Here is a 24,199-nt window from a genome sequence, read left to right on the forward strand (position 1 = left end):
CCCTCTTATGAATTTGGTCCAGAGGTCTGACCACTGATCCTGCGGTGCACACCCTGATCAGTTGGCCAGAGGCTAGGATCCCTCCCTCTGCTCTTACGACCAGGGAAGGAACCAAGGTCGGACGAACACCAGTCTGTTCTTAAGACTCAGATTCCACCCACCAGTAAGTGAATCTTCCATATGTTAAAGGACTGAGGGTTTGTATTACATGTCGGAACAAATTACAATTTGTCGTAAATTGTATTTTTCCTAACTATACAAACCTGAGGTCCTTTACACATAGTCCTACCTCATGCCACCCCTCACTCTGTTCCTGGGCCTAAAACAAAGTGAAGATTCACCTCCCAGTTGGGCGGGACACCCGACTATCAGACAAGTAGTTAACTACCGAACCACCTTGTTCGAAAGCTTACGACTGGTTCCAACTGGCGCTGATTACATTCCATATGTTAAAGGACCTCAGGTCTGTATAGTTAGGAAAAATACAATTTACAACAAATTGTAATTTCAGCAAATTTTGTATTATTATTAGTGATATGTATGATTTATAATCAGTAGCATATATCTAATAAAAAAAGTGCATCCAAATCCTGACAGAGAAAATGCAGTGATCATATTAGTAGCATTGTCATTTATGATGTTTGAAACTTAGGGGCCTATATCAAAATCCTTGATGATCTGCTCATACTCTTCCATGATACTTCGTGCACTATGGCTAGCACTACATTTTCAAATGACCAGTTTATAATGTAATGAGCTGTGATTCCCAAGTACGATCTCATCTGATGGCTAGGCCAGATATCAAGTGTTAGGCATACAGTTTTTGCCCTCCCTAGATTTTTTTCAACATTTTCCTTCGCCTGTGAGAATTTGTCTTGTAGCAATTTGTTGACTAATTGCTTGCATTTAGGCATCTGATTACGAGGGTCAGCTGAATGAAGTAAGCCATTGAAGTAAGGGCTTTCAACAGCAGAAAATGGTACAAGATCACACGCCACAAAGAGCACTAGTGCATCATCCTGTTGCTTTTGTCGAGCATCATGTGCCTCATATACAATCTACTAAGTAAGTATGTAATATATTCAAAAAAGTACTTAAAAGTAATTGATTTTTCAAGTACTTTTTGGTTTTTGGTTAAGTACAAGTACTTACCTAAATCTCAATTACAAGTACATACTCAAGTCTCAAGTACAAGTACATACTCAAAATTTCATACTTAAGGCCAAGTCCAAGTGCAAGTACTTATACTTGGACCCATGCCTGCTCCCCAGCTGCTGTAAGCATAGGAATGCCAGTCATGCCGTTGGGGGATTGGCAGCAACAGGGGCCAGAGCACTGGGTAGTCTATGTCCTTCAGAGCAGTTTCAAACTACCCTTTTAAGGACTGCCCTCCAGAATCACCCAAAAGTTCCAGACTTTTTGCAGATTTTTTTTAGTTGACTTTTCGTTATTAGAAAAGGATTGAAGACCATCCATTGAACTTTCTGATAACAATAGTTTGTGCTGCAGATTTGGTTCCAAGTGGAAACAACTCGTGTTGGATTCCATCAGAAAACATGACTTCTGTGGGTCTGTAGGATGCAAATTTTCAGATACCCATCCATCAGTCTTCTAGGAAGTACCTCTTATTATCTGCAGACTTGTATACCAATTCAATGCTTGCGCTTCAGATTGGCAGTAACCCTTCAGGTGTTCACACAAATGGTCAACTTGGTGTCAGCATCTTTCCTCTCAGACAAGATGTCTTCTGCACCATCTTGATGACAGGATGGCTCTGGCATCATCAGGTATGCAATTACTCTTGGACAAGAGACCACCACCTCTCATTGTAGTAAACTGTGAGAAGTTGGTTCTCATGCCCAAACAGCAGACACATTACCTGCACATACTGATAGTCATAGCAGCAATGAAAGTTTTTCTTGTTGGTTTCTAGTGTTAGCAAACTGAGGAAGGTTACAATGCAAATTTTTTTGACAGGAGTAACCACCTCAGTTTTGGCAGGTCATCATTGGTCACCTGTTGTCTTTAGAAGTGCTGTGCCTAAATGACCCTGCCTCACCCCTTGTGCCCTTGAGGAAGGATCTTGCTTGGCGGTTGGAAAACAGGAACCTCCTAATGTGATTTCCTTTGAACTCCCTACTTACGGAGGTGCATCGTTTTTTGGATACATCAAAGGATGAGTGCCAGAGTAGAGTAGACCCTTGGGTGCAACCTTGCTACTGTAGTTAACCAATATATCAAGTATTTTATTTCAGGGTAGCCTAATATTGCAGTATAACAAGAGTAAAAAAAAATGGTCTGTCTATTACAGAAATATTTTCAGCAGCTTAATTTTTGTTCTAATTATAATTTTTTTTGTTACTGTCTTCATTATTTAAGTGTTCATCTTTTTCAGACCTAATGTTGTCATAAAGCGGGAATTTGGCAACCATGTTCGCTGGTACTTGCAAGGGAAGCCAGTTTCAAAAAAAGAGGTACAGTAAGCATTGGTATGGATACTTTGCTATAGAGCGATTACCATGACAAGTGGATCATATATGATTGTTTCATACCTTGTTAATGAATTATTTTATTAAGTTTAGTGATGTATATTCGATATTTCTTTCATCACAAACCCCATTACCCTACAATAGTCCATTTGTGTGTCATTACAGCGTCTAGACGCTGCACAGAAGTAGTTTTTCCCTTTTCACTAATTTGATTATGAACCAGACTGTACACCCTTTGTGGCAAATTTGGTCATTCTGTGTGTATTTGATTTCAAACACATCTTACCCCATGGTGTTATGATTTGTTCTGACACGTTATACAAACCCTCAGTCCTTTACATAAGGAATTACTATTCAGCACCAGCTGGACCAGTCGTAAGATTTACTAACAGGGTAGTTCAGCAGTAACTGCTTGTCCGATAGTTGGAAGTCTTACCCGACTGGAGGTAAACATATCACTTTGCTTTCAATCACCGTCGGGTGAAGATGTGTGCTTGGCGTTCTGCCCGCCTCTGTCATGAGATTGTACCAAGGCTGCTACCTCATGTCAACCTGTTTATACTAGATTCCTTTAGTGTGGAAGTGAATGTACAGTGGTACCTCGACATGCAAAAGTCTCGACTTAAGAAAAATTCAAGTTACGAAAGCAAATACGAAGATTTTTTTGGCTCTACATACGAAAATAGTTCAGGTTATGAAAGGTTGTTGCTTTAAAGTCCCGAGATTCGCCCGGACCACCGATAACAATTTTAAAACTCGCGCGCTGCCAACTGAATAGACTCGCCACCATCCTCCCGCTCTCCCATTGGTTCCTGATGCTAGTCACCACCATAAGATCCTGATCTCCTATTGGTCAGCATCTATGTAGCGGCGTTCTTCGGTCACTCTGAAGCAGCATTGTTTGTTTACGCACGCGAAATTCGTTTGTTTTATACGATTTCGTTTATTAACGTAAATTCATTAGTGATTTCGTTGTAGTACTACTTTATCGTGTTGTGTGAGAACTTTAGTACATACGTATACTACATAACTTAATTACATAAGTATATACATAGTCATGGGTCCCAAGAAAGTTGCTGAAGTGCACGGAAAGAAGAGGATGTTTTCTATGCAGACGAAGATGTAGATAATTAAAAATAGGAAGCTGGCATATGGTTGACTGTGATCGCTAAGGAATACAGCCGAAATCCGTCGATGATAGGCACCATCCTTAAGCTGAAGGAAGCAATCAAAGCAGCTACACCTTGCAAGGGCATGACTTTTGTCTAGCAAGAGGAACCACGTGCATGACGAGATGGAGAGGCTGCTTCTTGTCTGGATAAAAGACAAAGAAATCGCTGGCGATACAATAACCGAGACGGCAATCTGCCAGAAGGCCAGCGCTATTTTTGGCGATTTGATTGGCCAGGCCGAAGACGACGGAGGAGAAGGGACATTGACGCCAACCCCAGACCTCAAGGCTTCTCATGGGTGGTTTGAAAAATTCCGGAAACGGACTGGCATCCATTCAATGGCGCGGCATGGGGAGGCGGCCAGCTCAGGAAGTCTTCAACTGTGATGAGACTGGCCTTTTTTGGAAAAAAATGCCTCGTCGGACGTATATCACGCAGGAAGAGAAGAAGCTACCCGGTCATAAGCCTATGAAGGACAAGCTACGCTCGCACTTTGTTCGAACGCCAGTGGGATTGCAAAGTGAAGCCCCTACTTGTGTATCATTCGGAGACTCCTCAAGCCTTCAAGGCCCACAAAGTGCTAAAGGAGAAGCTTCCAGTGATGTGGAGGGCTAATGCGAAAGCCTGGGTAACAAGACTTTAGTTCACCATGTGGGTAAATCTGTTTCTGCCTGACAGTGAAGAAATTGTTGGAAGAAAAGCGTCTCCCTCTGAAATGTCTGCTGTTGTTGGATAATGCCCCTGCTCACCCTCCTGACCTCGAGGAAGATATCCTAGCGAAGTATTCTTTTATCAAGGTTCTTTATCTTCCGCCTAACACCACCCCTCTCCTCCAGCCCATGGACCAGCAAGTGATATCGAACTTCAAGAAGCTGTATACGAAACATCTTTTCAAGAGATGTTTCGACATCACCGATACCACAAACCTCACCTTGTGTCAATTTTGGAAGGAGCATTTCGATGTGATATGCATTCGACTCATCGATCAAGCTTGGCAGGATGTTTCAAGGTGAACCTTGAATTCTTTGTGGAGGAAACTCTGGCCTGATGTCGTATCCGCCCGAGACTTCAAGGGATTCGACGTGGGTGAAGCTGGTGCAGATTCAGAAACAGTTGACAATCCTGAAACTGTTTTGCAACCAGATCTTGATGAGATCATTGCACTCGGCAAGTCCATGGGGCTGGTCGTCGACGAGGACAACATCAATGACCTTCTTGAGGAGCACCAAGAGGAGCTTACGACGGATGACCTGAAGGAGTTGGAGGCCATGCATAACGTCGTTCAAGTAGAGTTCTCTAGCAGCAGCGAGGAGGAGGAGGACGACCCCATGACAACGGCAGAAATTAAGGATGCTCTAGCTGCTTTTCATAAGGTGCAATCATTTGTAGAAAAGAGACACCCCGAAAAGGCTTACACAGCTCATATGCTTGCGCAGTTCGATAACGTTTGCCTGAATCGTATCAGGAACATTGTGAAAAGTAGGCAGAAGCAATCATCTTCCTTGGATAGTTATTTTTTAAAGAGGTCTTTAGTAGGAGTAAGCAAAAAGGAAGATCCAATTGATACTACAAAAGTTGAAAGTGGTGAAGAAATCAAAATTTTGTAAAAAAAAAAAAAAAAAAAAAAAAAAAAAAAAAAAAAAAAAAAAAAAAAGTATAAGTTATTATTTTTAAGTTTTTTGTTCAAGTTTTTTGTAAAGTTGTGTTACAATTTTGTTAATGTGTTTTGTAAAGTTTAGTCTATGTTTTCTGACATTTTTCAATGTGTTTCGTAAAGTTAAGTGTATGTACTAACAAGTTTTCTGTCGTTTGTCCTTCTCTGTCACCACTTTCGAAGATGGCCTCACTCGAAAGGTAAGGTTCCACATTTTACTACATACGAACATATGTACGTACATTATTTCATGTATACCATGTACAGTAATACACTTTAATTACAGGCACTATGTAGTACATATTAGTACAGTAGAGACCCGGTTCACGACCGTATTAGAACTCGACATAATCGGATTTCGCCACTAAATTTCCAATAAACTTTGTATCTGTTTTCAACCAAAAAACCAGTTTCCGACCCTTGACCATATGATGTTTGTAAACAAAACTGTTTCCGCAGCTGCGCTGTTGGCGTCATCCAGTGCTACCAAATGTAGCATAATTTCATGTTTTTTTTAGCATAATTTGACCCAAGAATTGGAGCTTAGCATAATTTCTTTCACACTTAGGGTTCTAGTACAATTTTAGAATGTATTTTCACTAAAATTTTAAATAAAATGCAGAAAATTCCTCAATTTCATACACAGCTACAGTGAATGTATCTTCAAGTGAAATTGCCTCACAAGCAGCACAAACAAATGAGTTAAAGTTTGAACCCAACTAAGAAATGTTAAATTTTGTGAATATAAATAAATACCCACAGTGGCATGACAAACAATCAGTAAAGTGTTAATAATGTTTTTTCTTCATGAGTAAAGAATTACTTTTTTTCCTTTTTTAAGTTTTATTTTTTTCAGTAGTTATCAAAATTTTAATTATGTTTAAGTGATTTTTTATTTTCACACAATTTTCAAGTATTTTTATTCATTGTGTATGTGATCTGTTAAAGAAAAATAGTGTTTCAGTGGCATGATAATGATCAGTAATAAGTACTTATTACAAACAAACCAGTCTCTACTCAAGATGTTTTTCATCTTGAGTAGAGACTGGTTTGTTTGTTTACCTTTTTTTTTTTTTTTTTTTTTTTTTTTAATTTTTCAGTAAATCAGTAAATAACAAAATGTTATATTTGAAGTAATTTTCACACATTTTCAAGTATTTATTTATTGTTTATGTGACCTGTTAAAGAAAAATGGTTCTGAGTGGCATGATAATGATGCAGTAATAAGTAAAATTTGTTGTTTTTCTTCACATTTGTATGTGTGATCTTCACACATTTGTCAAATAGTATAATAGTGATTGCATATTAAATAGTGTACTAGTGATTGCGTATGTGATCTATTAAAGAAAAATGGTGTTTTATTACGAGTTTCCTAACATGTAAAGATCATCAAATTATTAGTTATAATATTGTCTGTTCGTCACTTTGTATCATTTCACTTAATATATAAATGTTTTAAATTTCCATTACATCGTTGTTTTAGCTCAAATGTATTAGAGAAATGAGATAATGATAGATTAATAGCATAATTCTGGCACAAAATTGCACCATATTTGGCATAAATTCTTGCTTGGACCGACTAGCATAATTTAGCAAAACGGTTGGTAACACTGGTGACGCCACTCGACATTGTTTAAAGTCTGCAACTAATGTTTACAAACATTCAAACATGTGTCGTGTCTTGTACACCTTGCGCGCATTTCGTTTGCTTTTTCGGTGGTATCAACTCTATACGCAGTTACCTTTTGATTCATCATGGGTCCCAACATTAAAACCTTTTGCTATTGTTAATCTCTGAAATAATGGAAAAGTGTTTACATGGCATCTCGCGTTTTCCTTCTTCAAAATGTTTCCATCATTTCCAACTCCAAAATAAACCTTAAGTTACGTCTATCCTCTCCTCTGCATGAAAGTGATGAGCGAAAAAAAGATTTAATCAAGCACCCTTGCTTGATTTTTTTAAGCGTAATATTCTAAAACCATGCTCACACTTGAGGTGCGCCTTTCAGTAGTAAATGCAATACGTATTTAAGTGTTAGGTTTGGAGTGAAGGCAATGTTACGTACGTAGGTTACATGTGCAGTTCGGTAGTGAATGCAATCTTTAAGCTTTGTTAAGCTTGCCGGTAAAGAAGAAGTTAGTCATAGCTTATATCAGAGAAGGCACTATGCCATATTAAGTGCGTAGTAATTAAGAAATTAAGAATCTTTTATGTCATACTGTAATACGTCAATGTTTACGTGTAAGATTTGGTAGTGAAACCAGTTACATACGTAACATGTTCGGTTCGGTAGCAACGCAATCTAAGCTTTTTAAGCATGCCGGTAAAGAAGAGCTTAGCCTTAGGTTAACTCAGAATCCGCTACGGTATACATTAATTATAGAAATTAAGTAGATTCTTTTATATCTACTGTAAAAATACGTCATTGTTTACGTGTGAAATTTGGTAGTGAAACCACTGTCACATACGTAACGTTTGCCGTTCGGTAGCGAACGCAATCTTAATCTTTGTTAAGCTTGCTGGTAAAGAGGAGGTTAGCCTTAGCTTAATCAGAGAAGCCGCTATGGTATAGAATCATTATAGAAATTAAGACGATTCTTTTATGTCTACTGTAAAAAGACGTCAATGTTTACGTATGAGGTCTGGTAGTGACACAGTTTACATATGCAACGCGTGCGCGGTAACGATTGCAATCTGTATGCTTCGTTTATAAGCGTCCTCGTAAAAAAAAAGGGGGGGTTAGCTTGTTATTAAACTCAAGAGATGCTGGTACGTAATGGTATAGTAATTAAAGACATTAAGAAGATTCTTTTACTTATATGTACGTATATATGTACCATGCAGTACCATAATAATTGTCAAAGTCCAATAAGCTTGAAACCAGCCCTGATATTGGATAATTTGCCGTAAAAGACGCACCTTTTTAATAAGGACATTTATGAAACAAAATCGTTACTATCATAACATTACATTTACTGAAAGATAATTTTCAAGCAATTTTGTATACAGTTTGCAGTCGACTCCGTAAAAGATTTACCATAAATTAATATCGAATGTAAACTTTTCTAGGCTTATAGCGAGATATGGTTTGTTTACTACCATAGTCCCGATATAAACCACCAGGGCTGCGCTATGGTTTGTTTACATCCTTAAATGCCGACTTACTGTAGGCAAATTTTTGCAAGTTTTTGATAAATATAAATTGGGTTTAATTTTAATAGTTTATTAATTGCTTTTCAATGTTTTTATTATGTTAGCAACACGTTTTATGCCTACCCACTGCACTACGTTCTACTTACTATTTACCTAGGTAGCCTATGGCGCTTGGTCAACAATCGGTTGGACGTAGGCTAGGCTAGTTTTCTTTTATACTGTATATTATACATTTAAAATTATAAATATACGTTTAACATGATATTTATTTAACTTTTAACTTATTTAGTTGTAATTTACATGTAATGTATTTTATAAAAAGGCAAGGTTAGGGTAATAACTGATGGTCAAGAACGGATTAATCCATTTTCAGTTATTTCTTATGGGAAATCTTGATTCAGTTCTCGAAATAATCGAATTTCGACGCTCCTTCTGGAACGAATTATCGTCGAGAACCGAGGCTCTACTGTAGTATGTATTAAGTTAGGTATTGAATGGTCCAAATTGTTGTATTTCAATGTTTATTGGTCAATTTAGTATTATAAAATTTACTGGGGTGTTTTTGTAGGGCTTGGAACGAATTAGGCAATTTACATGTAAAATGCGGTTCAAGATATGAAAAGCTCAGATTACGAAGGCCGCCTCGGAACGGATTAATTTCGTATGTCGAGGTACCACCGTAATTACTTTGTATTTATTTTGTTTACATTGTTATTTGTGGAAGTGCATCACTGACGGACATGCAGTCCCACGAATCGGAAAAGCTCTCTCGCCCCCCATCCAACCGGAGAGTGTGCCTTGGAGTGGGAGGCCATAAGTGTGGGGCTTTTAGGTCCAACAAGACCGTGGATCCTCATCCCTTATGTTCGAGATGCCGAGGGTGTGAATGCTCTCGCTCTCTTACTTGTGTTGTTTGTGTCTCTTGGTCGGAGGAGCAGTGGGAGTTGTACAAGAAGAGGAAGAAGCCGCATAAGGCCGCCAAGGTGTCGTCGGAAAGCTCTCCCTCAACACCTTTGGTCACTGACATGTCATCATCTTTCCTCCTCCTAGTCAACTCCCGCAGATGGCTCTCTTCCCTTTGGGGGACGTGTCCCTCTCCACCTCTTCGCTTGATTTGTCGATTGCAGAGGAAGGAGGGCGACACCCCGACCTTGAGTTATATTCGGGGTCTTCTGTCCATTCAGGGTGGGATCCTTTCCCCTCTGAGCGAATAGCAGCTCCCCTGATGCACGAGACCGACACTACCATCCTCGGTCCAGCGCTTCTCCGTAAGGAGACCACTGGTCCAGACCTGCAGCTTGATCGCCACCGTGGGTTGGTGATCGCCTGCAGTCCTCCCAGCCTACCGGTTCTGCTGGTAGGCAGGGTAGGAGCACTCGTAGCAACTCCCCTGACGCACGAGACCGACGCTCCATCCTTTGTCCAGCGCTTCTCTGCAAGGAGACCGCTGGTCCAGACCTACAGCTCGATCGCCACCGTGGGTTGGCGATCGCCTGCAGTCCTCCCAGCCTACTGGTTCTGCTAGTAGGCAGGGTAGGAACGTCAGGTCTCCCTCACCTGTCACTTCAACCTCCTCAGGCTACACCGAGAGGAACGAGGCGAACAGGAGTTACCTGATGAATGCACTTCTTACGGTCCGGCCACGAGCCTCGTTCGGTCTTGGGACCAAACAGATCTTATGCTCAAGTGGTTGGAGGACATCGTGGGGGCTGGCGAGGATGTTGATGCTTCCTAGGCTCAGGGAGTGACCATCACTGCTGTTCACGTGACGGTCCTGCTGGAACACGCACGCAGAGACCGGTTTGGGCTCCCCCCTTTGGTCCTCTTGAGAGGTTTCGACCTCAATGAGGACTGGGATGTGTCGGAGGACGGTATCGGCTCTCTCCTGTCAGGCACACGCTCAGCCCCACCCAGACGTTGCTCACGGTGGCGGCAGACATTTTGCCTATACTAGTACGAGTTTGGTAACCCTCCTCGAGAAAACGTTTTCTCCAGACAGTAACGTTTTCCTAGACTCGGAGCGGCCATCACCGCAGGTTGACTGCTGCCCGTAACTCGCTTCTCCGACTGCTAGTTCTGCCGGCAAGGCGAACGAGAGCGTCTTCTTCCCCTATCCCCTCTCTTCCTATGGCTGCGACGGGAAGGGGAGGGATCCTGCAGAGCGTTCTCCGTAGGATTCCGCGTCGGGGACTGCGTTCCTGGGGGGGACCTTCAGCTCTTACCGGATGTAAGTCCCCGTCGTTGAGGAAGGATCTTGCCCAATCCTCGATTTCTACGGGAATCAAGAGGACCACCACTCGATGATCGTCTGATGAAATGGGGGGGCAGGGGGGGGGGAGATTGTTTCGCCAAGTGCTTAAAATTCTTCGGAGTTTCTAGCACTCTCCGAGTGTTTTGGTCTTCTACGATTTGCAAACACTTGGGCGAAACCATGGTCCAAAGTGGGTGAGACGAGAATCCCAGATAATTGTTACTACAATAATCGGGAATCTCGCCGAATGCTCGAATTCCTGGAATTTCTAGCATTCGAAGGAAGTACTGCTGCTGAAGGAAGAATATCTCGGGAGGGGCTCAGCCTGGATGGACCTGACAGTACGTTGCCTCAGTAGGCGGTCAACCCCGGGGTAGAGAAGAACGGGTGGGAACATCCAGTTCAGCTTGACCTATCGTCTTCGGTATCCTGTTATCACCGTAGAAGTCTTCCTTTGGGAAAACTTCAACTTCGCTCTCTTCATTAGAGAATGAAGGAGGTCGGCTTCCAGTCCTTATTCTTGTTCCTCAAATAGAAGAGAATTTAGGCTGGAGGTCTATGTACAGGAACCTACAAATATACTACGTATTTGTTCCGACACGTAATACAAACCCTCGGTCCTTTAACATAAGGAATGTACTTACGCCGTAGCTGGAATTATGGCCCTTCAATCTTGAACAAGGTGGTTAGGCTAGCCTGCCCCGGATGTAAACACTCCACTTTGCTTTCGGCCGTCTTCCATGTGTTTGTGAGCTCCAGCTGACTGGTCGTTGATCTTTTTTCCCAGTGGGATTTTTTTGGTTTATTTTTTGTTTTATAAAATAATTGTGTAATATATGGTGTTTGATAATACGTAACACTAAATAAAGGTTTGTCCTTGTTTTTCAATTAATATACCCACCCACTTTTTGTGATAGCCTTTATAATCACCCCTCTACTTGTGTTAAGAGTCGGCGGCAAAGGTATGCCAACATATTTACATTCTTTCGCCCTTTAACACTGGTTCAGACCTGCATGAGGACAAGATATGTATTTAACGTGAGGATGAGACATGTATTTAACGCAAGTGATATTGATCCTGTTACGAGACATGTATTCATCCGAAAATTACGCTTACGCTTGGGAATTGCCGAGGGAACTTCAAAGGTTTGTCCTTGTTTTGTTGTTATGGTAATTTCTCTTCTCCTTCATCCTTTCACTTTCTTCGGAAGAAGGTAGAAGAATGGGCATGCAGTGTTGATGTTGGGGATCTCCTCTCACTTCGGAGGGCGGTGCCCTTGGATGCATGAGGAGTATCCTCATTAATTAATGATTTTTGCTTATTTTACAGACTAGTGGTTATCGTGTTTACAGAAGTATTGGTTGGATGCTCTTCGTATTGGTTATTCTAACCTTGGAAGTGTACCTATGACTCGTAGCATGTTGCATACCGATCCTCGAGTGTGTGCACTGATCCCCTGCTGATAATCATATCATTTACCACTACTACCCGGGAGTTATGTCACTGGACGAAGCTGCACGGTGCCCTGTGAGGTTTATCTACTCCTGATGGTAGAAGTCTGGCAGAATTTGGAGGAATCAAAGAGGAAGAGAGCTCGTCAAGTGTTGTCATCCTCCTCTTCAAGATGATCATATCTTCATGCCTCCACCCCTTCAACTTTTAAGGCTTTTTCGTAGAAGAGAAGGTGGTCCCCCCCCCCCCCCCCAAGAAGTCTCATCACGGGACTTCGAAGGGTCTGTCTCACTTCGGTGAGACAGGTGGGTCTTCCGCTGGTCCTCCCACGTCCTCCCATTCCTCTGGGAACGGGGCCTGTCTCTCCTTCCTCAGGGAGGAAGCAGATGGGGACTATTGAGGTACTGGCCGCCGCTGGACCTCCTCTCCCGGATCCGAAGGTTCCGCCTCCAGACTGGGAACCGTCTTGGCTGCCCGCTTGCGAGTGTTACCATGCAGCCAAGGTCCAGACTGCTGAGTACGCTCACCGTGTCAGGACCCAGGCACGGAGTGGAAGGATGGTAAGAGTCGCTCAGGTGACTCTTGCCAGACCGGTGTTTGCTTTTGCAGCGATCGTCAGGTACCCAGGGTTGAGGTGACGTTCCCATGGGTCCGTGCACGCAGAGACCAGTGGAGGCGGCCCATCCAGCCCTCTTTCAATTATCTTTTGTTTTTTCAGCTGTCTCCTGTCAGGTGCATGCTCAGCTCCACCCAGACGACGGACGCGCGACCGACCAGTCTCGGTGGTGGCAGACGCTTCACCTGCCAGGTAGAGTTTCGTAACCCGCCTTTAGGAAGCGTTCTCTCCACTGCTGCTCCTGCAGGTCCCTCCGGACAGGTGCAGTTGGGCCGTGTTGCTACCGCAACTGCCCCAACTCCGTCCTGGGTGGAGGACCTTACGGTTGTCCGGAGGAAACTGGCGAAGAGGAAGCCCATGAAGAAGAGGAAGGTGTCGTCGTCTTCTTCTGCCACCTCTTCCCCTTCAACTTCTGAGGCCCCCAGCCGAAGAAGAAGGTGGCCCCTCTCTCTCTCTCTCTCTCTCTCTCTCTCTCTCTCTCTCTCTCTCTCTCTCTCTCTCTCTCTCTCTCTCTCTAAGAAGTCTCGCACAGAGACTTCTAAGGGTCTGTCTCGCTCTGGTGAGACAGGTGGGTCTTCCGCTGGTCCTCCCGTTCCTCTGGGAACGGGACCTGTCTTTCCTTCCCCTGGAAAGAGAAGATGGGGACCGGAGGGGTACCGGTTATACCGGTACCTCTGCTCCTGGCTCCAGAGGTTTCACCTCCAGACCGGGAACTGTCTTAGCCGCTGGCTTGCGAGTGTCACCGAGTGTGAGGTCACCTACGGGTGACCATGCAGCCAAGGTCCAGACTACTGAGTACGCTCAGTGTGTCAGGACCCAGGCATGGAGCGGAAGGATGGTAAGAGTCGCTCAGGTGACTCGCCAGACCAGCGTCGCCCGGTACCCAGGGTTGACGTGACGTTCCCACCAGACCATTCACGTAGCGAGGCAGGGAAGAGGTCCCCCCTGGCCACCGGGTCCAGCCTCGCCTGGGCGCATCGAGAGGACGGTGCTCGCTCTCGCTGCATTAGTGGACACTATCAGACACCCGACTGTCACTCCCACTGGGACCGGACGGCTCGCACAACTGGTAGCAGCTCCCTTGAAGCACGAGACTGATGCTACCGTCCTCGGTCCAGCGCTTCTCCAGGAGGAGACCGCTGGTCCAGACGTGCAGCTTGATCGCCACCGTGATTGGTAATCGCCTGCAGTCCTCCCAGCGTACTGGTTCTGCTGGTAGGCAGGGGAGGAGCGCTTGTAGCAGCTCTCCTGACGCAAGAGACCGACGCTCTGTCCTTGGTCCAGCGCTTCTCCGCAAGAAGACCGCTGGGCCAGACCGGCAACTCGATTGTCAACATGGGGGTCCTCCCAGCCTACCGGTTCTGCTGGTAGGCAGGGGAGGAGCGCTTGTAGCAGCTCAACTGACGCAAGAAACCGACGCTCTGTCCTTGGTCCAGCACTTCTCCGCAAGAAGACTGCTGGTCCAGACCTGCAGCACGATCGTCACCGTGGGTTGGGGATCGCCTGCAGTCCTCCCAGCCTACCGGTTCTGCTGGTAGGCAGGCGAAGAGCGCTCGTAGCAGCTCCCCTGATGCACCGTTCTTGGTCCAGCGCTTCTCCGCAAGAAGACTACTGGTTAGATCTGCAGCCTGATCTCCACTGGGGGTTGGTGATCGCCTGCAGTCCTCCTAGTCTACTGGTTCTGCTAGTAGGCAGGGTAGGAGTGTCAGGTCTCCCTCACCTGTCCCTTCAACCTCCTCAGGCTACACCAGGAGGAACGAGGCGAACAGGAGTGACCGTGATGAATGCACTTCTTACAGTCCGGTCACGAGCCTGGTTTGGTCTTGGGACCAACAGATCCTCGCTCAAGTGGTTGGAGGAGATCGTGGGGGCTGGCGAGGACGATGACGCTTCCCAGACTCTCGGAGTGACTATCACTGCTGTTCATGTGACAGTCCCACTGGACCACGCACGCAGAGACCGGTGTGGGCTCCCCCCCTTGGTCCTCTTGAGAAGTATCGACCTCGACGAGGATTGGGACACGTCGGAGGACGATATCAGCTGTCTCCTGTCAGGTGCACGCTCAGCCCCACCCAAACGACGGTTACGGTGGCGGCAGACGTTTAGCCTACAGTACGACTTTGGCAACCCTCCTCGGGAAAACGCTTTCTCCAGACGGTAATGTTTTCCTAGACTCAGCGGCCATCACCGCACGGTGATGGCTGCCTTTACTCGCTTCTCCGACTGCTAGTTCCACTGGGAAGGAGAGCAAGAGCATCCAATCTTGTTCCCCCAATCCTTCTCTCCCTATGGCTGCAATGGGAAGGGGAGGGATCCTGCAGAGCGTTCTCCGTAGGATTCCGTGTCGGGGACTGCGTTCCTGGAGGGACCTTCAGCTCCTAACGGATGTAAGTCCCCGTCGTTGAGGAAGGATCTTGCCCTATCCTCGATTTCTACGGGAATCGGGAGGACCTCCACCCGATGATTGTCTGACAAATTTGTGGGGGGGGTTTTTGCCGAGCGCTTAGAATTCTTTGGAGTTTCTAGCACTCTCTGAGTGTTCTGGTCTTCTACGATCTGCAAACATTTGGGTGAAACCACTTTCCAGAGTGGGCGAGACAAGAATCCCAGATAATAGCTACTACAGTGGGGCTTGCTTAGTCGCGGATCAGCAATCATGGATTAAGTTAATCACGGGGTTTTCCTTGGACCACTTCTCAGTCTATATCGTTGGTATGAATTGCAGCATCGCAGGCTTGTCCGTGGTAGGCTAAGCCTTGTCTGGTTCCGATAACCAGCAAATGCATGAACAGATTCACATTATGATATTAACTGACAATAAAGGTAATAAAACCATTCTCACCTTATATATTATTGGCATATCTTCATAATATATAGCCTATTCATGGAATAATTCCACATCATTGAATTGAACTTGTAGTTGAGTGGCCAGCAGAAATGTAAACATTGAGTTACACTTCACAGCGACCTTTGTCATTCTTAACCTGTTAGAAATGTTAATAGTAGTAGTGTAATTACAGTAGTAATGACATTTAGGAAAACTTTAATTTTCAATTCAAATTTCATTATTGGTTTGGTATAATGTAATCAACTTCTCTGAACACTGCAGTCATACAAACGATTATTGTCATTGATTATTGTATTGTTGTTGGCGATCGGTGACGAAGAGTAAACGTAATAAAACCATTTTTACCTTATATATATTATTGTCATATATTCATAATAAAACACATATCTCCTATATTATTGGCATATCTTCATAATAAAAGCCTCTTCAAGGAATAATTCCTTGGGGAATCCATTTTTCAAAAGACAAAAATACACTTTACAAGTTTACAGTTTGCACTGATTACTTTATTTTGATGTGATTACATTAATATTACAGTATGGTACTGTAAGCAGTACAGTAACTATTTTTTATCATTAATGTATATTCATTTCCCCCAAAAAATATGTATGATCACCGTGACGTCACCAAACATACTGTCTCGTACGTACAAATTATTTTTACACAATGTGATAGTGGTTACACCGTTTTAAAAACTACCAATGTATTTTCACACAAGTATCCTCTAAACTCTGTCATAAATCACTTTACTTACTTTTTTGTGGAGCCCAAAAGGGATTTTGACGTAGGAAAAATCTATTTCTGGGTGATTGGCTCGTGTCGCCCTATGAAAGTATCCTTAATATCATTCTTTCTAGGCAAAATTAATCTAAAATTACCAGAGAAAAACAAAATTAAGAAAATGTCAGTAAAACTGACTCGCTCACTCTATAAAAGAAGTGTCGGTATGGGAATATAGGCGAGTGGGATCACTACCACGAGTCATTCACCATTTAGACCTTCCAACATAAAATCCCCACCAGAGAGAGCTGATACGAAAGGGTGATGCGGCCGCTACTACTACTACTACTGACGCCACGGACAGCAGCGCCCCTAGCGGTCATCCTTAATCTATGAACATCTTGTCCTGCAGGGTGGGTAAAAGAAGACAGGGTGGGTTTCATAGGGCGACACGAGCCAATCACCCAGAAATAGATTTTTCCTACGTCAAAATCCCTTTTCTGGGCTCAGCTCGTGTCGGCCTATGAAAGTGTACCAGAGAAACAGACAAGATGGGAATAAGGACAATTGAAACCCAGTTGTAAAAAAAGAGATATATATAATATAAGTGAATCAGGGACATTACAGTATACAAACAAAGTACTTAAAGCTAACTTATCCTAATACAATGACATGATAAAGAAAGCAATCAATATAAAGTACTTAAAATTTAACTTATATTAGACATAGTAATACGTACATAGTAATGTAATGGCAAAATAACAAAGAATGATTCACTTAATTAAGATATTTACATAATATACAAACACATTGTGTTCTACCCTAGCATAAAAATAAGGGTAGAAACACTGAAGTACATTATATGTACATAGCGTGGATGTCCCTAGCAAAAAAATAAGGGACAATCCACCAATATGATTCTATCGGCTAAGGCTAGAGTATCCGAGTAGCATGGCAATAGGGTGAGGCATGTTGGACGAGGTAGGTAGAAAGGAGACCTGGATCTATACTACAACTACTATACAGTATCAGGAGAAACAATGTTTCCCGCTGCTACTGCAGAAAATTTTAAAGATTCCAAGGACTTTAGGTAATAACGTTTAAAGACTGTCGGTGATTTCCATCCAGTATACTTTTTAAGATCCTCAAAGTTCATATGTTGGAAGTAATTAATTGAGGTGGCTACTCCTCTGATGTCATGTGCTTTTGGAAATGAATCAGGATTGGCTTGTTTAATGAAGTAAAGGATCTGTTGTCTGATTCCTTTTACTGATAAAGTACCACCTTTTTCTCTCATAAAGAGAGAACCTGAGGATCTTGAGGATGTACGAGATAGAAAGGCTCTTAAAGTTGATACTGGGCAGAGAGAAGGATCTTGCGGAAGTGGGATGACTTTCCAAGGGGCCCACCTTGCAAGGGGATCCTCATTTTTAGCCAAAAAGCTACGATCCGGGGCAAGTAGAACTTCTCCTGAGGGGAGGAATTCCACATGACCCGCATCTCTGGATAGAGCCGACAGTTCTGAAATTCTGGCTCCTGAAGCCAGGCTTAATAAGAATAACGTCTTTCTAAGAAGCATTATGAATGTGCAAGACGAGTTGTCAGTATCTGAGGCTAGTTTGAGGACATCATTTAAGAACCATGAAACTGCAGTAGGCCTTTGAGAAGGTCTAAGTCTAGCACAGGCTTTGGGAATGGACGTAAAGTAAGAATTCTGTTCAGGTCGTAATCTGGAAACCCAACTGAAAGATTTTCTTCAAAGCCAATTTATGAGTAGTAATAGTGCTAGCTGCTAAGCCTTTTCAAACAAGGACCTGAAAAAGGATATAGCTAAGTTAACTGTCATGGTTGTAGTGTTTGATTCTTTCAGGAAGGATGCTAATTTCTTAACAGCTGAGTCATATTGTCTAATAGTTGACTCTCTTTTATCTGATTCTAGGAAGAGGATGTTTTGTGGATCAATGTTAGCATCTTTGTTAGCCGCAAACTTCATGAAGTCCATAAAGTTAGGGTCTGAAGAATTCCTGAGGAAGCGAACACAGTCCTCATTTGTACTGATTGCGACAGCTTGGGATTGGGAATCCGTTGAGGTCGGAGACCCAATTCCAGAAGCAGGGGATAACCAGTTGCTTTTTGGGCCAGTCCCTGGAGCAATCAGAGCTACTAGTCCCCTTGAAAGTCCTCAGCTTGCTCAAGACTTTCAAAAGAAGATTCACTGGAGGAAAAACATAAATTTTCCTCCATTGATTCCAATCTAACGACAGGGCGTCCGTGGCATAAGCCAAAGGGTCCAGGTTGGGGGCCACATAGCAAGGGAGCTTGTGGTTCGCTTGTGAGGCGAAGAGATCTACTTAGAGACCTGGGACTCTCCGGCATATCCACTGGAATGACCCGTCGTCCAGGGACCATTCTGATCCAGAGGGAATGACCGGACAAAGCGTATGCTATCCCTCCCATTTCTTACCCCCGCCAGGTGAGTGGCGGACAGATTCCATCTGTGCTTGTCTGCTAGCGCAAAGATAGCTATCATGACATGATTACGTGTTGGATTTGGACCCTCCTCTGTTGATGCAATGTACTACCACTGCACTGTCCAAACTAGTCTTAGATGAGACTTCTTCGGGGAAGGAGTCCTCTTTCAGGGTAAGAAATACTGCCATTGTTTCCAGGACGTTTATGTGAAGCTGGCGGAACTGAGCTGACCAAGTCCCCTGAACTTGCTTGAATTGAGAATATCCCCCCCATCCAACAGGGAGGCATCCGTGTGAATGGTTAACACTGGAAGGGGATATTGAAGGGGTACTAATTTGGCAAGGTTCTTCACTTTTGTCCATGGACGTAGCTGATTGCGAAGGATCTGTGGAATTATTGACAACTTGTCTCGAGATTTGGCGTTTGCTCTCGATCGCCAAACTCGATTTATATCTTTCAGCCTTGCTTTCAGGAGGATGTCTGTCACCGAGGCAAACTGAAGGGAACCTAGGATTCTTTCCTGGTTTCTCCTTGATGTTTGTTTGCATTTGAGAAATTGTTTCACAGACTTGGCTATTTCTTTCCTTTTGGCCACCGGAATTGACAGATTGTGGGAAGACAAATCCCATTGGATTCCTAGCCACTGAAAACGAGACTCTGGAGTAAGTCTGGATTTCGTTTTGTTTCTGGAACCCCAGATTTTCCGTTCCAGAAATTGAACTACCTTGTTGTGGCTTTGAGACATTCCTCGACCGTTGGTGCCCAGATCAACCAATCGTCGAGGTATGCTGCTACCATTATCCCTTGAGTTCTCAACTGTTGAACTACCACTTCTGCTATTTCCGTGAATACCCTGGAGGGCTACATTCAGACCGAAGGGCATCACTTTGAATGAGAACGTCTGATTTCCTAGTTTGAAGCCTAGGAATGGACGGAAGTGCCTGGCTATAGGGATATGATAGTATGCGTCTGTAAGATCGATGGAGGATGTGACGGCCCCACGGGGAAGTAAGGTCCGTACCTGCGAGATGGTGAGCATTTTGAACTTGTCGCAACGAATGAAAGAGTTTAGCTTTGACAAGTCTAAGATTACCCTTCTTTTTGTTGAGCCTTTCTTTGGCACGCTGAATAAGCGACCTTGAAATTTTAGATGCTTGACTCTCGCAATAGCTCCTTTCTGAAGGAGTTCCTCCGCATAATCTGTCAATTCCTTTGATGGTTCCTGATAGAATGATTTGATTGGAGGGGGATCTTTGATCCAACTCCAACCCAATCCTTTGGACACGATGCTCTGTGCCCATTTGCTGAACCCCCACCTGTGACGGAAGAGGAACAGCCTCCCTCCTACCTGGGGAGCCTCACTGTTGTTGGGCGGGTTGACCTCCGCGCCCTCCTCTGAATTGTCTTCCTCTTGCAGCTCTCCCTGTGCCACGCTGGCGAAAGTGGCCCCTCGCCCTGCTACCCCTAAAGAACCTATTAAAGGCTGGGTAGGCCTGGCTTTCATACATAGAGTTGAAGGCCGGCGAGACTGCGTAGGAGGTTGACGGTTGAGACTGAGGAGACAACAGGAGGATGGATGCGATAGCTGCACGTTCCATCGTAATGACGAGGTAGAATTACGAAAAACACAACACGAGAGAAAAAAGCACTCAAGCGCTGCAAACCTAATGATAAGGATGACCGCTAGGGGCGCTGCTGTCCGTGGCGTCAGTAGTAGTAGTAGTAGCGGCCGCATCACCCTTTCGTATCAGCTCTCTCTGGTGGGGATTTTATGTTGGAAGGTCTAAATGGTGAATGACTCGTGGTAGTGATCCCACTCGCCTATATTCCCATACCGACACTTCTTTTATAGAGTGAGCGAGTCAGTTTTACTGACATTTTCTTAATTTTGTTTTTCTCTGGTAATTTTAGATTAATTTTGCCTAGAAAGAATGATATTAAGGATACTTTCATAGGCCGACACGAGCTGAGCCCAGAAATACTACGTATATCCCGGAAAATTAATGAAATTGCGAATTTTATCATAGAGCAAGATTCACTAATTACTGTGTTTTCATCTTTTCATGACTAAATGCATTCTTAGGATAAACTTATTTACAAATTTTAAATACTATGAATGTAAATATGTAGCAAAGTCTCTCTCTCTCTGTCTCATCACTTACAGAAAAAACTATAATACTGATCTATCATTATCATAGTAAAAGAATAAGATGGTCCCCGACACTTGTAGGTACATGGGTTGCCATATTTTTATTCTTTCTGTGATTTATGAAACTGCTTCAATACAACTTTCATAGTTGACTCAATGATTATCACATATAACAGTATACATGAGAATATCTTATCACTATCGATGTTTCATTTCTTACCACCATAAAAATATTTAAAATACAAATTTCATTATGTTATTCTCCAGCTAAGCTAGTCAACAGTTACTCTCGTCCTAAGCTTCTCTCTCAAGCTAGTCAACAGTTACTCTCGTCTTAAGCTGCTCTCTCAAGCTATTCAAGGCGCTCTCTCTCTCTCTCTCTCGTCTTCTTTCTCTTCCATTCTGCTCTCTCAAATCTCTCCTACTCTCTCTCTCTCTCTCAATTAAATATGAATTACTGTATCATAATATCATAAACTATTATGTACAAAGTTAAAAATAATAATAATTCCATTAATAAATTCGTTTCTTTTAGCAACTAAATTGTTTTCCAATATAATTCTTTCGCTAATAAACATCCATCAGCTGATTCTAAATGTAAACAAAAGACAAAGATAGATTTTTATTGCTGTATTTTGCTGTTTATTCATTAACATTATAGTTGGGTGCTGTAATCATTACAGTAAATCATGTTTTTTTTATCATAAATATGTTCATTCACGAAATAGATATACTATGTACTTTTAGTTTGGTACAGCAGCCAAATCATGAAAATAGAAAGGAATTGTTAGGTAATATAATTTTGTTTGCTGATCTGATGAAGGGGAAATTGAAGATAGGAAAATTTATAAAAGATTTGTGACATTATAGACATATAACTTAAACACACACACACAAACAAAGGAGGCATAAAGTAATCAAGGGAACCGTTTTGTTTTATGTTACTGAAGTGGTGCTCCCAGCGTTCTTTAAATTGTGCCCATAAACGAGTTAATTATGTGGCATCCAAAAGCCCTGATTCTTTTGCTCTTATGGGAAAGAAGCCTAAACGTCAGATGTCAGATGAAGGTTATTATGCGTAATATATTAACGTGTTGTGAAGAAGGGAAGAGATGTTTCGCTGCATGCTGCTGGTAACATTATCTTTATTATTCTTCCGATTACACTGCAAAATCGTCGCCATCTTTATCATAGATCGTTGGTGATTACCCATATGATTTACATAATTTTGATATTTCTCTTACCTCTCTCCCTCTCTTTCCTTGAAAAAAAAAAAAAAGAGCCCCATGTGAGTATGTAATGGCACATGCGCATGTAGGCTTCTAGCTGTAATCTATAGGCTAGTAGGCTACATATGCACAGTAGCATGTATACTCCATATATTTTTAAGGCTAATGTAAAATAACTTTTAAACTGTCTTGAATTTAGTTTAAGGCGATAGTTGAAGACATATTTGGTGCTTGAACGAAAGTAGGCAGTTATAAACATTGAAATAGTGGTCTTGGGTGGGTTAATTATTAAAGTAGGTAGTTTAAAGCAATTTTTGAGGATGGGTACCAGGATAACACAGGTATTTACTTATCACGGTGGGTTCTGGGCCCTATCCCCCGCGATTATCGAGGCCCTACTGTACGATGTTCGGAAATCTCGCAGAATGCTTGAATCCCTGGAATTTCTAGCGTTCGAAGGAAGTACAGCTGCTGAAGGAAGAATATCTTGGGAGGGGCTCAACCTGGAAGGACCTGACGGTCCGTCGCCTCAGTAGGCAGCCAACCCCGGGATAGGGAAGAACGGGTGGGAGTATCCAGTTCGGCTTGAACTATCGTCTTCGGTATCTTGTTCACCGTAGAAGTCTTCTTTCGGGAAAACTTCACCTTCGCTCTCTTTAGAGAATGAAGGAGGTCAGCTTCCAGTCCTCATTCTTGTTCCTCGAATGGAAGAGAATTTAGGATGGAGGTCTATGTACAGGAACCTACAAATATACTACGTATATTCCCTCGCAACATGCTTCTGTTATCAGTTGAATTGTCCAAGGTGTAGGCACATACCGTAGTTAACTCTATAGGTTGTGACCGAGACAAATAGTATCTTCTTAATTGAACTGCAACTCGGGACTGCCCTGCAACCTACTAGGAGCTACCATTTTTTATTTTGATATACTTGTGGTATTGTTACAACAACAACACCACTGCGTTTGCATTCACCGAAATCCGTTTCGGTTTAAATGCAAATGCTTGAGCATATTTTTTTGCGCTTGATGGTTCTAGCCAAACGCATTCCTTCTTGGAATGGATTACCTGGCAACTCAGGATGACGAGTAAGCGAGAGCGAGCGGTGTAGGGGATTCCTGCCAGCCCTGCCTGCCGCAGCCCAGTACCAGCTGGCTCTCCGAGATAGTACGGTCGGATATTGTCTCTCTCCTCTGCGATGATTAACTACCGAACCGAATCTCGGCCCGACAATCACAGACTTAGGTCTCTGGTTGGGTGGAATTCTGGCATATGTGTATGACCATCTCTAGTGCATCGCCTTTGCTGTTGCGAGAATTTTCAGACAGATTTCTCGCTAGACTCTTCATCATCTTTCTGTTTACCACACGGTAACAGAAGTCTGTAGCCTAGTCCCCCGCTGCGATGACGCAGAATGATTTCTTCAGACATCTGAGTTTGTCTTCTAAATATATCTCGTATTCGTAGGTGTGCCATTGTTCCTTGTCCACCCTGAATTGTAGATGTATAACGGAAGAAATCGCCTGTTCCCCACCCTGCCAGCTCTACTTCCAATTATAGAAATGTCCTCCCTGATCCAGCCCATGAGAAGCAGTTCTTCAGGCAGTACAATCCCCTGTGTTTTCATTACTGAAAAGTGCTCTGCTTTCATTGCAGCTCTGACTTCTCACCGAACAGTAATGAAGTAGCAGGTTAGCGTTTTCAGTCCTCTGTAAAACAGCAGGGATTAAGCCGTCTTCACGGGTTGGTGTCATCGGCGAGACTTTTCTAAGTTCAGAATCTTGAGAGTTAACTTCTCTCGATTCAGCTGCGAAGACGTAGGTCTGCATTCACCTATCACCTTCGTCTTCAACGGCACATAGTATTGTTTCTCCTTAGTTGAGATTCAACTATACTATGAGAACTTCTGTCTTGCCATCAGGGGCCTCAGTCTCTAGAAGGCAATTGACTTTCGTCTATTTGGCACATGCCTTGAGAGAATCATCATCTCGC

The 24,199-nt window shown here is 43.3% G+C and overlaps 1 protein-coding gene across 1 annotated transcript in view; it reads left to right on the forward strand.

The window, feature by feature from the left end:
• The window catches only part of LOC135208610 (structural maintenance of chromosomes protein 5-like), a 357,310-nt gene that overhangs the window by 137,397 nt on the left and 195,714 nt on the right, over positions 1-24,199 (forward strand). Inside the window, exon 4 of the mRNA XM_064240976.1 lies at positions 2,396-2,474. Coding sequence (XP_064097046.1) covers positions 2,396-2,474 — 79 coding nt within the window. The remainder of the gene's footprint in view (positions 1-2,395; positions 2,475-24,199) is intronic.

This window comes from Macrobrachium nipponense, chromosome 35 (genome assembly GCF_015104395.2).
Source record: "Macrobrachium nipponense isolate FS-2020 chromosome 35, ASM1510439v2, whole genome shotgun sequence".
Taxonomy (NCBI): domain Eukaryota; kingdom Metazoa; phylum Arthropoda; class Malacostraca; order Decapoda; family Palaemonidae; genus Macrobrachium; species Macrobrachium nipponense.